Source organism: Apiospora hydei, assembly GCF_038363865.1.
Source record: "Apiospora hydei strain CBS 114990 chromosome Unknown utg000004l_segment0_segment0, whole genome shotgun sequence".
Lineage (NCBI taxonomy): Eukaryota > Fungi > Ascomycota > Sordariomycetes > Amphisphaeriales > Apiosporaceae > Apiospora > Apiospora hydei.
Genome location: NW_027117363.1, coordinates 3942200 through 3957898, shown reverse-complemented (window position 1 = coordinate 3957898; position 15699 = coordinate 3942200). Strand labels below are relative to the sequence as shown.

Here is a 15699-nt window from a genome sequence, read left to right as displayed (position 1 = left end):
CGATCACAATCAACAACATCAAGAAGGCATGTTCTATGCCATACGTGTGCACTGTCCAAATCTGCTGCCCAATTTATGCCTGCATTTCCTCTGTACGTGTGAGCCTTTTGTTGCAACGAACGACATGGCATCAGTGTTGTGTTCGCGAATTCACTCGGACCCTTTCCGTCTCCCAGTCAGGGGAAGTATCTCACACTCAGGGGTCGCATATCGGATAACTTGTTAATCGCCATTAATGTCCTAAAGTGGGAGTGGCATGTTTCCAGGGATGCGAGATAATGAATACTCCAATGAGTGAACGCCGGTTGATGCTGCACTTTGCTCAAGTTTGCCTCTCGCTCTCCCATTCTCCCCCGAGGGGTACCCCCTAAAACCTACCCGGGCTAATAATGTGTCTTCGAAAAGTAAGCCCCTCATACCATCAATCATATAAACGCATCGTCTCATGGCAAATTTTCCCTTTCCCAGATGCAATCCACCAATTCATTCTGCCACAGAAGCCAGGCCAGTTCCAGACGGGCTCTCCTAAAAGTCGATGTCCCCGCGGAAGACAGATGGATCCATACCGGCGACCACCTTCTCGGCCAAATCGCGGCGGTTCATCTGCGTAAAGACGCGGCGTAGAGTATCGTAGAGGTTGGTGGACCGGTTCTGGGTCGTCATGGCATCGAGCTGCGAGTCCGAGACGCCGCCTCCCAGAATCTCACGGGCTTTCTCGCGCCCTTCCTTCTCGACACTCTTGTGCATCTCCAGAGCGGCCAGCAAATGGCCGGCGGCCTCCTCGTGGCAGCCCATGTTGATGCAGCTGACTCCTAGGTTGTAGCGGGCACGCACAAAGTTGGGCCGCAAGGTGAGCGCCTTTTCGTAGGCAGCAATGGCGTCCTCGCTCTTGCCCGAGTTCGCAAGCGTAGCACCAAGTCGGTTCCAGAGCAGATGGACCTGCGAGCGCTGGTTCGAAGCACCTTGCTCAGCCGAGGCGAGGGCAGCGCTGAAGCAGTCGACGGCTTTGGCGTATTCCTCAGCCCCATAGAACAGGACACCCAGTCCGACCTGAACATCAGGATCCATGCGCTCGCCGCCAGGGCTCAGATTGGCAGCCCTAATGAACAGCTTGGTGATCTTGTCGTGGAGAATTTGGCGATCCGTAAACCCGAGGTCGGTCGCCTGTGACAGGTCGGCTGGCGAGATGATGGAAGGGTACTTGACCGACAGCCAACGCTCGAGCGTTCGGTAAGCCGTACTGTCGAAGCCCTCGTTCGTGTACGAAACTGCCAAGGTCATGAGAGCCGCCAGGTTGTTCGGGTCAAGCTTCTTAGCTTGTTCGAGAGCACGGATAGCTGCCGTCTCCTTCTCGTTCTGCGCCTGTGCAGTGCCCAGCTGTACCCAGGCTTCAACGTGGGATGGGTTCTTCTGAGCGGCGGCCTCGAACGCCAAAGCGGCCAAAGATAGGTTACCACCCTCGTCTATTATGCGCATACCCTCGTCAAAGGGGTTCGCCATGTCCTTGAAGAGGTTGTCTTCCTCAAAGAGATAGTTCTCGATCTGCGGGTCACCCACGAGCCTGCTGCTGTCGCCCCAGCCGTTGGCGAAGTTCCTTTGCCAGTCCTCCTCGTTGAACTTGCTCACCCACTCGTCTTCATCGAGGTTCTCCTTAGCCTGGGCTTTCTCAGCCTGGATACCCCGCCATATGGACTCGAAGTCACCAAACTCGTTGGTCTCCGACTCTAATATGCGCTCGTCCATCTGGTTGAGCTCGGCCTCGATGCCCTTGTTTTGTTCCTCCTCCTCCCGGGCCCGCTGATCCTCGAGGGCGATCTGTGCAAACTGCTCCTCCCACTGGCTGTCGTCGAGCTCGACCAGCTTCCCCTTACCTTTCGCGTCCTGCATGGCATGCTGGGGTTGGGGCTGTTGGAACTGTGGCCCGTAGGCGCCTTGCATGCCGTATGATGTACCCATGCCGCCCATCATACCCATGCCGCCCATGCCCATGCCCATACCCATGCCCATACCGCCCATGCCCATGGGTCGCTGGTAGCCCCCCATGGACTGTGGCATGGGGCTTGATCTCGACGAGTTCGCTTGTTGCATCATGTGTTGGAACTTTGTGTAGTCCTCGGGGCCGAACTTGGTGCCCTGCGGCACCTTGAAGGCGGACTCCATGGCAGCTTGGGGGTTTTGTTGAAACTCGTTGGCCCATGCCGGCGACGTGGAGTTGGCTCGCAGGTGGACGCCCTGGGACGGATGGTCCAGGCGGATCTGGTTCATGCCCTCGAGGGGCATGGCGGGTAGTTGGCCGTTCTGCTGGAGAAAGCCGTTCATCATCTAGGGATTTGTCAGCGAAACCATGGTCTCTCGCTCTGTGCTGTACGGAGCCGGCCGAACCTCATCTTGGGGCGCATGGTTGGGCGTGCTTCGGAAGCCGCCCATGCTCCCTTGAGGGCCGCCATTGACAAGCCTGTCGCGTTGCAAGCTCTTGTCGTCCTGGGTGTGCTTTGCGAATTGGCTGAGCGGGTTGCCCGCGGTCGAGCATTCGGCTCCGCCTCCGAGGAAGGACATGGTTGGCAGGTATGGGAAGATGGAACTAAAAGAATGATGATGCTACGCAGCAAAATAAGGTCTTTAGGTGAGGGGAAACGTCGCGTCGTCGAGTGCGGTGTTGGAGAGAGATGAAGAGGAAGGAGAGAGAAAATAGAAGATAGAAAACAAAAAAAGGCACGACAAAGAACAACGAGGAGATGGAGAATCAGATGTTTGATTCCAGCTGTCGCCCGCACTCTGATTTGCCGACGCGATGCGATGACTGGAAGGCAAGGTAGACCAAAGTACGGAAACTGCTGTACTTTTAGGTGGGGTTGGCCAGGGACCTGCCGAGGGACGATGTCGGCTACCTACCTACCTACCTACCGACTGTACTAGTAGGTCTGCAACTTACCTACCTACCTGTATCTACCTCAGGACCTCTAGATAATCATTCTTCCTCCGGCCTTTCGCGCCAAGATAGTAAGTAGTACATGCATACGCAAATCATTCTACTTCCAACAGCCACGCCACAAATCAAAATCAAAACCAAAATCAATCGAAGCACGAATAGAGTCCAAGTACGGGAGCAGATAGAGGGAGGACATGAGACATTTGATTCGTAGAGCGCCGTTGCTAGCGCTCCTAGATTACCATCTATCGTATTGTACACACGGTTTGTTGTTGTTGTTGTTGTTACATATAAAGGCTACACACGAACCCAACCGGGTTCGCATCCTGAGCCAGTCCATCTTGAGGGGCCTTTCCTTACTCCTCCTTCCACGAGCATATAATGGCCCTGTATCGAGTTTCCCATCTTCGTCTAGCTTCGTAAAAATGAGATGCAGGCTCCAAAGGGCCAAGTCTCAGTTGCAGTCATTGCTTGTCTCAAGGAACGTCCTCGCTCTCAAGCCTGTCGCGTCAACATCATTCCCGAAAGGCAGGAAATTTAATCTCTCTTGCGGCCCTGGCCCTCACGGCTTTCGGAGAAGTCAACACGAAGAGATCGGCCACCCAGTTGCATCTGGGAGATCTTCTCGTGGGCCTTGGTGGCGCTGTCGACGTCGGCGAAGTCGGCATGGGCGAACCCACGCGGCCAGCCCGTGTTACGGTCGACGGCGACACGGACATCAACCACGTTGTCAAGATCGCGGAACAGTTTGTTGAGGTCAGCATCCGAAGTCTCGTAGGGGATGTTGCCGATGTACAACGACCGGGTAGGCTCCGTCCTGCGCGTGGGCCTGGCAGCAGATCTCGTGTTGCCGCCAGCCTCGTTGGAGGATTTCCGGATCTCGACCCGGATGCGGCGTCCGTGCCAGAAGGACTGGTTGCACTCCTCAACGGCGTTCGAGGCAGCCTCGGCCGAGTCGAAGGTAACGAAGCCGAAACTGTTAGGGCTTGTAGTTAGCAACGCAGATTTACGCAAGCGCACAAGAAGCTAGTAGAACATACCCTCTGCTCCGTCCGGTCTGATCGCGGCTGATCATGATATCTTCGATGTTGCCGAATTTGCTGAAGGCTTCGCGCAGGTGGTTCTCGCCAGCATCCCAAGTCATGTTGCTGATGTAGACAGCGTTGTTGTTCTTGCCGGCAGAGCCAGCGGGCTTGTTCTGCTCCTCGCTCGCCTGAGCAAGTTTGGTGGCCTCGTCAACAATAACCTTCTCGTCCTCGGCCAGGCGCACAGACTGGGAGAAGAAACGGGTCATGGGTGTGGCAGCGGGCCGGACAGAGGCCCTGCTGGCTTGCATGGCCAGAGAGCTGAGTTGCAGCCTCGAGGTGTTGGCTGCTGCCAGCGAGGAAGAGCTGGCAGCTCTGAAAGCTGCGCGACGAACAGCATGCCTACGAGGGTTGACCGTTAGCTACCAATGAAGCGCATTTTGCAGGAACGGGGAGTATCTTACATCTTGAGAGAGTGGAAGAGACGAATTGGGGACAATGAGGTTGATCGTGGGGAACACTGGCAAAAAAGTTGATGATGGGAATAGAGAGTGGTGCTGATTAGAAAAAAATTTAGCTGACAAGCAATTAGCCCGAAACAATACCAGAATGAGATCTTTAACTGGGTTAACTGCATACATATGCATGTATCTCTGTACTTGGACTTAGCCCAAGTCCCGACTCATTGCAGTTCAGAGTCCCATACCTCGTCCAGTCACATTCATCGGGAAATCCAGGGAGGTAGTTGTAGGCATACCTACATCATATGCCGTGCAAAGAGAATTGCTTCGATATTTAGACGACGCCGCCCTGAGGCTATGGTTTCATGTCTTCCTAGGCATTCTGTGCCTGGAGAATGGTCCAATGCCTCATAGCCCGGGTTGTCGTGGTCTCTACAGATGATCAATTTTTAGGTAACACCGCCCACCTCATGCAGCGCGTAGGCATCATAACCAGCGTGCTGCAGTGCTTCTTCACCTTGGGTCTTCAAATTACTCCTTGTTCACAATCATGTAAGTGGACGCTTCGAGGGATAGAGACGGAGAGTGAAAGAGGTGAGTGTAAAAAGATGGCTTTGTCTTCATCCTTTTTGCACGCAATGTGCATCGGCAGTAATGATATACTGTAGGCATTGCGTCTTCCCATACCTAGCCCCCGTCCTTTACTGACAACTTCCTAATGAGTGTCAGCAACAACCCTACCATCTGGATTTTCCCATGCTAATACCGCAATTATGTACACGCCCCAGATAAATTTCCTCTGCTCTCGTTCCGCGAAATAGCAAAACAAGAAGGGCTTGTAGTAGCCATTGGGTTTTCGAATGACCTCGGCCCCAAACATGGTGGGTATATACACATAGATACACGCAAATACACACACTGCCCGAAACGAGACACTTCACCGAGTCTTGGTTGCCCTTCTGAGACCAAGCCACATCATCCGCCCACTGCCCAAAGCTTTGTATGCTGGCAACAGTTCTTGGTTCATCAGATGATGATTAATTCGCAGCCCAGTCCTCGACATGGCCGAGCACTCGCGAGCAGTCCGGCCCTCACGGTGCGCCATCACGGCGCTGCCCAGATCCGATATGCTGTTTCCCCGACTCCTGTAAGCTTGCAAAATTGTAACAAATCCCATCGCTCCGGATAGCCCACCTCCATTACCGCTAATCAAATCAAATCAACCACAAGCCCCTCCAGATCTGAGGTGCGATCCTATTTCAGTTCTTTGAAATTCTGCCCCAGCCCTTTTTTATGATGTGTGCTGACTGCACCGATGGAGATGTAGGAATAAAGCAAGCAACACACTGTTGTTACTTGAAGATTGGTCCGATATGATCGCCGCAAGGTATCAAAACAAGTGAATAGAACAATGGGGGTAGACAGGACGCAACCCCTGGTCGTTTAGAAGCGAGCAGGCTCGGGTCGGAACCCGTTTGGTCGCTGTCCCTCGTACTGGACTCCGGTCATAGAGTCCGGTCCGTTGGGCATGGTCGTGGCAAGCGTGCGCAAGGGTGGTAATTCTGGCCGCGAAGCCGCATACTGTGCCTGCTGTGCGTAGGGGTCGGCAGGGGGCGGTTGTGACGATACAGCGTGACTTGCTGAAGCTGGCCCGCCTTGTCCATTCGCTGCCCGTAGCTGCCCATTCTCGTGTTGCAACCGTTCTACTTCTCTGCGTAATAACTCGGATTCTTGGGCAGAATTCTGGTAATGGGCCGTCAATTGTTTCAAGTGGTCTTGTTGTCGCTGGTGCTCCGCGATTGCTGAACGTATGTTAGCCTCCCGCAACGATACGGGATCCCGGAAACAAACACATACCTTTGGTTAAGATTTCCCATTTGGAAGCTTTGGACCCACGCTCTTGAGGCATCAGGTCCCTAAGCTGTTCAAACAGCTCTTTCATTTCGGTGCGACGCTTACGCTCCGCGAGTTTGTGGCTGACACGCAACTCTGGTGTACGGCTGTACGGCTGAGCACCAGAATGCGGACTGGATTCCTCGCTCTGGAGGTCTGATAGCTGCTTGTGCTGGAGAGAGTGGTGATGCACCGCGGGGAAATCGGTCGAGGCGGTTGACAATCGCTGCTGGAAGTCGTTGCCGAGTCCATCATCTAAGCGTCGCTGTCCAGGAGGTAGCCTTGATTCGGTAGTGAATTGACTGCTGGCGATGGACTCTGCGATACTGCTGCGCCGGGAGTCGTGAAGGTTGGTTAACGAGGGCATCCGTTGGATCTCTTCCTCGGGGAAGGCCCAAGCCTGACCTTTGGTAGGCTCGGCCGCTCTTGCAATGTTGCTCGTCGCAGGCCCAGTAATGGCCGGTGCCGTCCGGATCTTGGGGTGAGGCTCGGGGGATTGCGGTCGGCGCTCGGTTGGTAGCCGTTGGATATTCGGTGCATTGACAGGTTCTCTATGCCTGCGCGAGGGTTGCGCTGCTGTGCCAAGCTCCCTTGTATCGAGGTAGTTGACTGGTTGTGGCTAGCATAAGGCGAGTTGCCGAGCTTCATATCCCCGAATCCTTGGTTGATCCTACTGTCGACACTTTCTCGGCGCGAGTCGGGGGCCCCGTTCAAAAGAAGCGATGCGCCATTCGGGTTCACTTCGAGCGAGTGAGGCCGGGCGAAGCTTGCGCTGCCTGGCGTCGTCGGCGAGACCATCGACGTAATGCTCATGCTGCCAACAGGCGAGTGCAATGGTTGGGGCAGCATGTTCGTGGTGGTCGGAGAAGGGGTCTTGTCGGTCGAGTGATAGCCCGTGGATGTTGATGAAGGACTTAGAACATTGATTCCAACACCCGAGGCAGTGGACGTGTCTAAATCTAGTGTAAGAAATACGGTTGCATACCATGCATGCGCCCCCATCACCCCAATGATTTGTACATACGCTTGCTCGAGGCATCCGTGCATGAGAAATATGCAGAGTCGCGGTTCTCCTCTGGATTCAGAACGCCTGCCAGCCCCGCGGGCAGCTTCTGAGACGCGGGCCTTTGCTGCTCGTTGGCCATGTCGTCGACGAGAAAGCTAATGATTCCGGCACACACTCTCTCGGGATGAAAGTGCAGAGAAGATAGAAACCCGAACAGCCGGGTGCAGGATTCGGCAGAAATACTTCAGCGCCACGCAAAGTATGAATTGGTGGTAGTACGTGCTTCCAGTCGGCGGCGCTTTCGCATGACCCGATCGAGGCAGAGGGCGAAGAATTAGACTGCGATGCTGCTTGACATTGGATGCGGTCTCCTCCCTGGTTGCATGCAGGCGCAACTATGTATGTAGACAACAATCTCGGCCGATGGATGGAGAAGGAACAGGAAGGATAAAAAGAAAAAGGGTATAGGTGGTAGCAGCAGCCGTCTTCTGTGACGACGGTCGCTCTTCAAGTCTGGCAGCTTATTATGGAACGGGCTGGGTAGGACGAGACGGCGGGAGGGTACACAAACAGCAAGTTACACTCGGAAACCCAGTCGTCAAATGGGGACGGGGGGCAGCAACGTTAAAAGAGGTTGAGGATATGCCAATTCTGTGCGCCCCGGTTTACCTGGTACTTTGGACAAGACTTGAGGGAGCGGAAGGGTAGGGCGGGGGATCCCAGATCAGATCAGAAAATGAGCGAGGGAGGGAGTGAGAAAGTGACGGGGTCTTTAGCAAGGAATCCGTCGTCCAAACCGAGGCGAGGATGACCTGGGAAAGGCAAGCTAGGCCTATGTTTGAGCACCCCCAGAAAAAGAGCGCGCGAATTGGGTGTGAGGAACGGATAGTCAGTCGTTGACAGGGTAGGCTGTACTTATGCAGGTATTGTTCCCGTGTAGGATGTATGGATACACATCCCAAAGTGCCCTTTCCTTAACTTCTATCTGGGTCTCAATACAGCAGCTTACTTGCCGGGGCAGAGGAGGGAGGGAGAGAGCGCGCGAGAGAGAGTATGTACTTGCTGACAAGCGGACAGCCCCAGGCATTCAGAAAAAGTGCGGAATCGTGCTGGTGCTTTGTGCTGAGCTTGCATTGAGCAGAGCACGGCAGACTGGGGCATAGAAGAGCAGATCAATATTATGGCCAGTGTCAACATCACAGGTACGTTTGTAGACGAGCAGCAGCGACAGCCAGCGGCCAGCAGCAGCGACGGCAGCAGCAGCACTATTCCCTTCACTGAAGCAAGCCGTCGCATGGCTTCAGGGTCAATTTAAACAAATGGACCGAAAGCTACCTGGCTAGTGGATATGGTGTTCTGCCGGGCCAAGGATTACCCTCTAGCGCAGCCTAATGCACCCAATCAACCTGGCGGTACGCACAGGGAGTACGGGTACTTCAGGCATGCAGTGCTGCGGGTGAACATGAACGAGGCGCCCATCCTATGTTGCTTGTTCGTTTTTCCCTCGTGGCGGCGCGCAAAGTACATCAATACATGGCTCTGTCGACTCTCTTAGCCCGAGATTCCCACGAGCAGCCCCTGTCGGTTGACTTTGCGCACGCGTGTGCGGAGACCCGCCCTGCAACCACCACTACACTACATACCTAATGTACCTACTCGAATGTACTTGGACAGCACTGGGCCACTCGCTCTCCAGCTGCATGTGCATACATAATTTACAGCCCCCTTGCACAACACCCTCTGTGCTGTACTGTATGTACTCTACTCTACATATGTAGTTTGTTTCTTAGCCCCCCCTCCAGTAGCTAAGGTCGCTGGTGGGTGGTGGTGGTGTGTACCACAAATAGTAGTGGGAAGAGCAGTGATCGGTTTTTTTGCCGTGTAAGTCGGGAGGGATGGTAAAAATCCGGGAATACGATACAGTGTGTGTGTGCTGCCGACTGCTTTCTGTAGGTATCCAGTTGCCATGCCAGTAGGCACACTTTAAACACAAATTACTTGACGTATTTAAGTCAGAGTTCAAGGAGTGGGAAGCGTTCAAGGCTCGACCCGGGCAGCATCTGAAACCCCTTCGACAGAAAAACAAAAGAAACAGAGAGAGCAAGAGGAAACATTGCTTTTTGGGTAGCTGGCTGGCTGGCTGGCTGGCTGGCTGGCCATCCAGCCATATATCAATGGATAATTACAAGATACACAAATACAACCCAGTCCCAGTCGGCTCGTGAATCTGTCTGTTCCAGCTGCCAGGTAGGTTATTAATTGCCTGGTGAGATTCAAGCCTGCCCACATGATCTAACGGATCTGGCAAGTGGCGCTTGTATTCATAGCAAAATGTACATGTAGCCAAGTGCCGTTGTACGTGGTAGTGCACACGTGGGTGACGGCCATCGGAGTCTACTGCGCTGACGTGACATGACAGGCACATCGAATGAAGCAAGGACTCGTGCCAGTGAACCAAAGGGTAATCAATGCATGTCTACATACTTACTTACTTGCTGTATGCTGTAGAATATTACTGGATGTCCGTGGCTATAAGCTGCAGTGTAAATCTCTGGCAGGGCATCACATCACATCACGCACCAGTACCAGCTGGTTCGTGGCTCTGTCTCTCTTTTCGGTGCCCATCTACATGTAATAATCAAAAACGGCATGGGTCATGTCATACAAAGCAAATAACCTTCCCTTCCCGATCCCTAGGCTTTTGCTGAGCCCCAAGGTCTCAGTCCTTGCATTTGATGGGGAAGTAGGAAGGCGTTCGTGAAGCAGCAAGGAGGAAGGAGTCGCTACCCCCGAGCACAGCCCCCGGTGCGGCTGTCTAAGTACATGTTATGTAGTCTGGGGTATATGGCTGGAAGGTCCCGCCACTCCTGCGATACAGCAAGTAGAAAATCCCGGTCCAACCCGTTTACCAGACGGGTGCACGTTCGTAGGAGGTAGTAGTTGTAGGCAAGCAATAATGACATGTTGTAGCAGTGCCTCGCACACATGTAAGCAAAGCAGGCAACAATAGTGATAAGCCGAGGATTTTACCTTGCTGCTAGGTACTCGACTCGACTCACCACTAAGGAATAGGGACTGCAGAGTGGGTGGGTCCTGTAACCGACTCATGTTCCCCGGCTCGACGGGGGTTTTCTCTCTTTTGGTCTTGGGAGCAGACGACTCCAGATCTTAAGCGTGCATGAACAAAACCGCAAGCTCTAACGGGGCGGGCGAGTCCGTCTATTTGTTTTTCTGTTGGCCGATCATACATAAAAAAGGTTTTGCTTATTCCCATTCCCTCTGACCTCAAACCCGCCAGCCCGCGTGCATTGACAGCCAGTCTTGGGCCTACTACAAGTACTCCAGAACTACGGAGCGACCGCTCGGTAGGAAGGTTCGCCCAGAGCTTGCATCCTTCCGAGACCAAGAACCATGTGGTTGAAGCCGCGTATGTCATCATAGTAAGTGCAGCAGTAGTCTATTCTGGTCATGGGTGGCATGGCATGGTATAGTATGGTAGGTATGCTTACAGTATAGCAACGACGGGATCATTCCTGTGGGAATGCATTTACATATTGCTTAAAATGGCAGGCGGCTGACCCCCTCCCCGATTGCCATCGCCGAGTTGGCGAGAGACAGACAGTGTGTTGAAGTGGCTGGCCGACAAACGAGATACTGTATGTGCCATTCTATGTATGTATGTACATAATGTAGGAACTGCCAACGCCAACCAGCCCAACTCGCAAAACGATTTGGCCCGGGGCCCAAGTGGGATCTTCCCGCGCCACGTGAGAATCGAGTGCTGCCATGTGCGACTTGGCTGTATTGTGTGTATCTGGGCCTGGAGGGTGTCTAGCGCTACGCTCGTTTGGCTACCGGGACTGCACGAGGCATCTTACCGTACATGGGCTTGCTGTCGCTCGGTGGAGCTGGTACTTTAGGTACATGGTTTTATGGGCAGACGGTCTGGCTGCTCCAATGCAACCCGTCAACCAGACTTGCAAACTGGACCGCTGGAGGGTACCACGGTACGGTTCTCAGAAAAATTAGTTCCAGTTCGGCATCCTGTTCCTTTAGGGCAAGCGAGAGTAACCGGGATAGGGATCTCGCCCGTCCCCTAGTGGGAAACACCCGCGACGATCTCTGCCTGGCCGGCTGCGGATTGTTTGCAGCAACAAAGCCTGCCTGTCTGTCTGGCCAGTTCAGTACATCGTGACGATGCTACGTTGTACGGGCGACAAGGCCTGCACTTTTCTTTCCCACTCCATGTTACCTTTCCCCGATAATCTCTACGCCGGAGCGTCGTGGTGATTACTCGGACTGGAAGCAATCACTCCCTCATCATTCCCTCACCCGAGACAGCGCATCAAATCACAAGCCCGTGCCCCAGCCTTCAGGTAACGGCTCGAGTCAGTGCGGTGGATCAAACGATCCTGCCCAGTTGTTTATTAGCCCTGTCTGCTCCATCTTAAGGTACATATTCTGGGCAGCAGTGGGGGGAGGGTCGTCGGGCGGTCGGGGAGCGACGGATGGGGTTTGCTGAGACCAGACTGTTCCACTCATCTTGACAACCGGCGGGTGTGTACATGATCCGCGGGCCTCTGCGCGCCCGACAATGCTACCTCCTCGGCGAAGGCAACCTTGCACTCGACAGCTTCATTACCGAAGCGTGGGCGGCTTCAACAGGCTCGACAGGACAGGACATATGAAAAGAGACGGCACACGACCGACCAAGCCGCCTGCATGCCATCCTGTGTCGGTGACCATGAGCACATGCTGTTACTTGTGGTGGGTGCTCTCTCGTCCAATGGCCCGCGTGTACCTGCTTGGCGCCCACGCGGTTACTGACAGGCTCCACTGTGCCGTTGCTGATGTGATGCTGCGTCGCGTTTAACAGAGATTTGCTGTTGTCCTTGTCGCTGCAACGTCGGTCGATTGAGCCGGAAAGGAAGTAAGTATGCAGTGTTACAGCGTTGCTGATTACAAGTACTTTATGTACAAGTCCGTGGTTAACTAAAGTACTAGGTCCATTCATACTTTGCATATCTCCTTAACACTCCCCTACATACACACGTCTTTAGCTGGGGCATATTTGGGGGTCTCTTCTCTCTCTGTTGTATGTAAGGTGTGTGCAAGGTGTGCATGTACTTTGCTTTAACCAACCAACCAACCAACCACCTTCTTGGCGATGCCCAGGCCGACTATAGTCGTCATTGACGGAATTACACCAGAGTCCATGCATACATTCCCGGCAGTATTGATTTCCAGCGAATCTAGTATCAAGTTGGTGTCGTACAAGCATGGGCAACTGGTTGGTGTTGAAGATCTACAGTACGCCATCTGGGTATCGACAAGCACGTTTGCTCGGGTTCCAGGCCACGAAGCGATCGCCGGCGAGATAGACGACGTTGCGAGGATGCATGGCTATGCTATACATTAGGTACCGCCAAAGTTGTCTGCAGAGGCAATCGAATTGACAGCGGCGAAATCTGCATATAGGCAACCTCGGCCGGGGTAGAACCGCAGACAGGCAGATCTGTTCTCGCTCAGACTTCCCACCCTGATTTGCCGAACCAGGCAAGTTCCGGGAGCAGGGTTAGAAAAGATGCTCAACTTGGAAATGATCTCAGCTTACCTGTCAGCGTCGTCAGACTTTAGGGACCCAACAAAGACAAGACCACAACAACGACAACAACGTCTGATGTTGCAGATTCCGCCGGGGGCGAGGGTTTTCTTCTACCCCCCCCCACGCTTGTACGCCTGTACGACTCTCCGGCTTCTTTCTCAGCCAGCAAGCACGGGTCCTGGGTGCGTGTATGTGCGAGGGAATTACTGCAAGTGCCGGGCATGCCCCATGCCATCCCATCTCCTTCCGTGTGAATGAATGAATGAATGAATGCATGCAGTGAGATTAGCTAGTCTGATCTGGTTGATTATTGAATGGGATGGGATGGGATTGGATGGGATTGCAGGTCGGTCGGACCAGAGGGTAGCTCCCGTCCCCCAACCCGTGCCCGTCCCCTCCATCCCATTCCACACACTCCACTCCCACTCCTTTGTATAGCAACATCGTCATGTTGGCCAGTGTTCGTGTGCATATTACTATGACTATGACTATTACTATCCCATTATATTACATACTGCACACGCCTAGATGCATTGCCTTGCCTTGCCTTACATAGGTATATACATTTTATATATACCTATTGTGACAGGCATCGCACGGTCGAATCTAATCGAATCGAACATGCAACCTTGGAATGTCGGGCCCGAGTGTGTGCTTGGGATATCATTATTTCAACCGGAACATGTGCTTCACACGTTCCAGGAGAACATCCTGGTCGGGCTCTCTCCAGTCTCCCTGTCTCTCGGGGGAACTCTGAAGCAGTCTGTGTGGTTCGTTCAGTGATTCAAGTTGTACACGTAGATGTACGTAGGTAAGTAGGTATGGAAGTGTGTGAGTGAGGACTTTCTTTTCCGTCAAGCTGGTAGAGGAAGACGAGCTAGACAAACAATCAAGCGATCTGACATGGGAGCCCAGCCTTTCTTTTTACTCTTTTGATGTTTGCCTATTTCTTGTTATTTCTTTTCCTTCTTCTTTCTCTTTTTCTTCTTCTTACATGTCAGTGCTCTCCTGCCCGTTCGGGTGGTTCTAATTTCGTCCTACACGCTAGACTTTATTGTTGTTATACATATGCCCAACCTAGTAGGTGCATACGCATCTTAGTACCCCAAGTAGGTACTGTGGTCGCATGGGGATCAACATAGCGAGCGCTAAACCGCCGCTTCTCGGCCAAATGCAAATCTTGGTATGGAGCTTGAGATCTTGCAGGCTTAGGGCGTTGGGGGCCCTGCGCCAATACCTCCCAGAAAGAAAGAGAAGAAGAAGAAGAAGAAGAAGAAAACTGATGCATTGAGTAAGGTTAGTGTCGGTGGCGTTGGAAGTTGGTGGTTTTTTGAACGCTGATGGATGTACGGGAACAGAATATTCTATAGGATTCACGCCTAGCCTAGGAATTAACAGCGTCATGCTCCTTCGTTTGAGTATCCTATGCAGCATGATATGCCTAGTCAGTCAGTCGACCACCGACCGGTCAGCACAATGGGAAGGGTGAAATATGGATATTGCGATACTCTTGGCGCAGGTTTTCTGGTGGCACGGAGGCCACTGCCGCACTGTCGTCTTGAATTGCATACATCCATAATGTTGTATTCACGGGGAGGCGTTGTACATTGCTCCGTCAACAAGCCAACAAACGGTGAGCTTCCCCGCATCTTCTGGTGGTGTATGCCTGGGGTTTATCATTCGTGGAATGGTCATCTGCATATGCAAATACTATATACTCGACGGCTGCCTCCTCTATACCGTTCCGAGAAAGAGAGAAAAAAGACCTGGGGATCTAAGACTTTGGGTCTCGGAACGTAGAGTGGTAGCTGTCAGTCACACCTGCGATCTGTTTCCTGCGCCCTCGAGATTAGTGATCTGACTGGTGGTGACACAGGCAGGAAAGAAGCAAGCAGATGCAGCACGGCGCCGCGGGGTCCACAGACGAGTCCCTTCCCGTGATGCTGCATAGGCCCCATCGATGGGCGGCCGGTGAGATGTGATAGTTGACACGTCTGATCTACCAGAGGTGAAGTACAGATGGGATGAAAGGCAGAAGCAGCAGCACGGGAGGGCCGACGGCAACGCCCAGCCGTTTGGGTCGTCGTCTGATCTGATATCGGTTCTTGGATGAACGGCCCAAACCTTATCTGGCGTCTCCCAATCTATCGAGTCGCGAGCATAGAGGCAGAAGCACGGAAACACGACGGCGCACAACTAAGCCACGCATTCCGTCATTGGCTCTCGCCCAGCGCTGTGGCTTCAGACCATTGTCGCCGGATAGCCGGGATCTCCTTGCTACGGGCCATGACCGATGGAGTAGCGGTAACAGTTGAGATGTCACAAAAGAAGAAATAAAAAATAAAAATGGGTGGGAACTGCCGGGCTGACAGGTCCACTCGCTGCCCCGATCGCGCCGCTCAGGGCTGACTGGTGGCCACCGATCTCGTGGGCTCTCGTGACTTTTGGCAGCGGCTGCTAGATCCGGAGGGCAAGGTAGTAGTAGTAATAGTAGTAGTATACGACCAACCCCCGCCGTAGCAGTCCCTGGAATGAGGTCCCACAGCTCGTTGTCCCTGAAGCCTCGAATTTCAGCAGCCGCAACTGGTGTCAAGTATGTACCTATACTACAACTGCTGTGTACAATGGCGCAACCATGGACGACTATGCTCGCGCCGGAAACGAAAAGATGCCCAGGACGCCAAGAAACATCCACGGCGCCTAGCCAGGCAGGGGGGCTCCCGGTTCACGACTTGACATATTTGTGATCGATCGGACCTGCAGAGAGCAAGCACGGCTTA

The 15699-nt window shown here is 53.4% G+C and overlaps 3 protein-coding genes across 3 annotated transcripts; all 3 read right to left on the bottom strand.

The window, feature by feature from the left end:
* Positions 1-525: 525 nt before the first annotated feature.
* Positions 526-2556, bottom strand: PG997_003783 (tetratricopeptide; the record flags this gene model as incomplete). The annotated part of the gene is made up of 2 exons (XM_066808098.1): positions 526-2322; positions 2383-2556. The coding sequence occupies 2 exons, from the start codon at positions 2554-2556 to the stop codon at positions 526-528; spliced, it is 1971 nt and encodes a 656-aa protein (XP_066671716.1).
* Positions 2557-3466: 910 nt separating this feature from the next.
* On the bottom strand, positions 3467-4265 carry PG997_003782 (nucleic acid-binding protein; the record flags this gene model as incomplete). Its single annotated transcript, XM_066808097.1, has 2 exons — positions 3467-3905; positions 3970-4265. The coding sequence occupies 2 exons, from the start codon at positions 4263-4265 to the stop codon at positions 3467-3469; spliced, it is 735 nt and encodes a 244-aa protein (XP_066671715.1).
* Positions 4266-5858: 1593 nt separating this feature from the next.
* On the bottom strand, positions 5859-7453 carry PG997_003781 (28 kDa ribonucleoprotein; the record flags this gene model as incomplete). Its single annotated transcript, XM_066808096.1, has 4 exons — positions 5859-6217; positions 6273-6865; positions 6919-7267; positions 7333-7453. The coding sequence occupies 4 exons, from the start codon at positions 7451-7453 to the stop codon at positions 5859-5861; spliced, it is 1422 nt and encodes a 473-aa protein (XP_066671714.1).
* Between the last annotated feature and the right edge of the window lie 8246 nt (positions 7454-15699).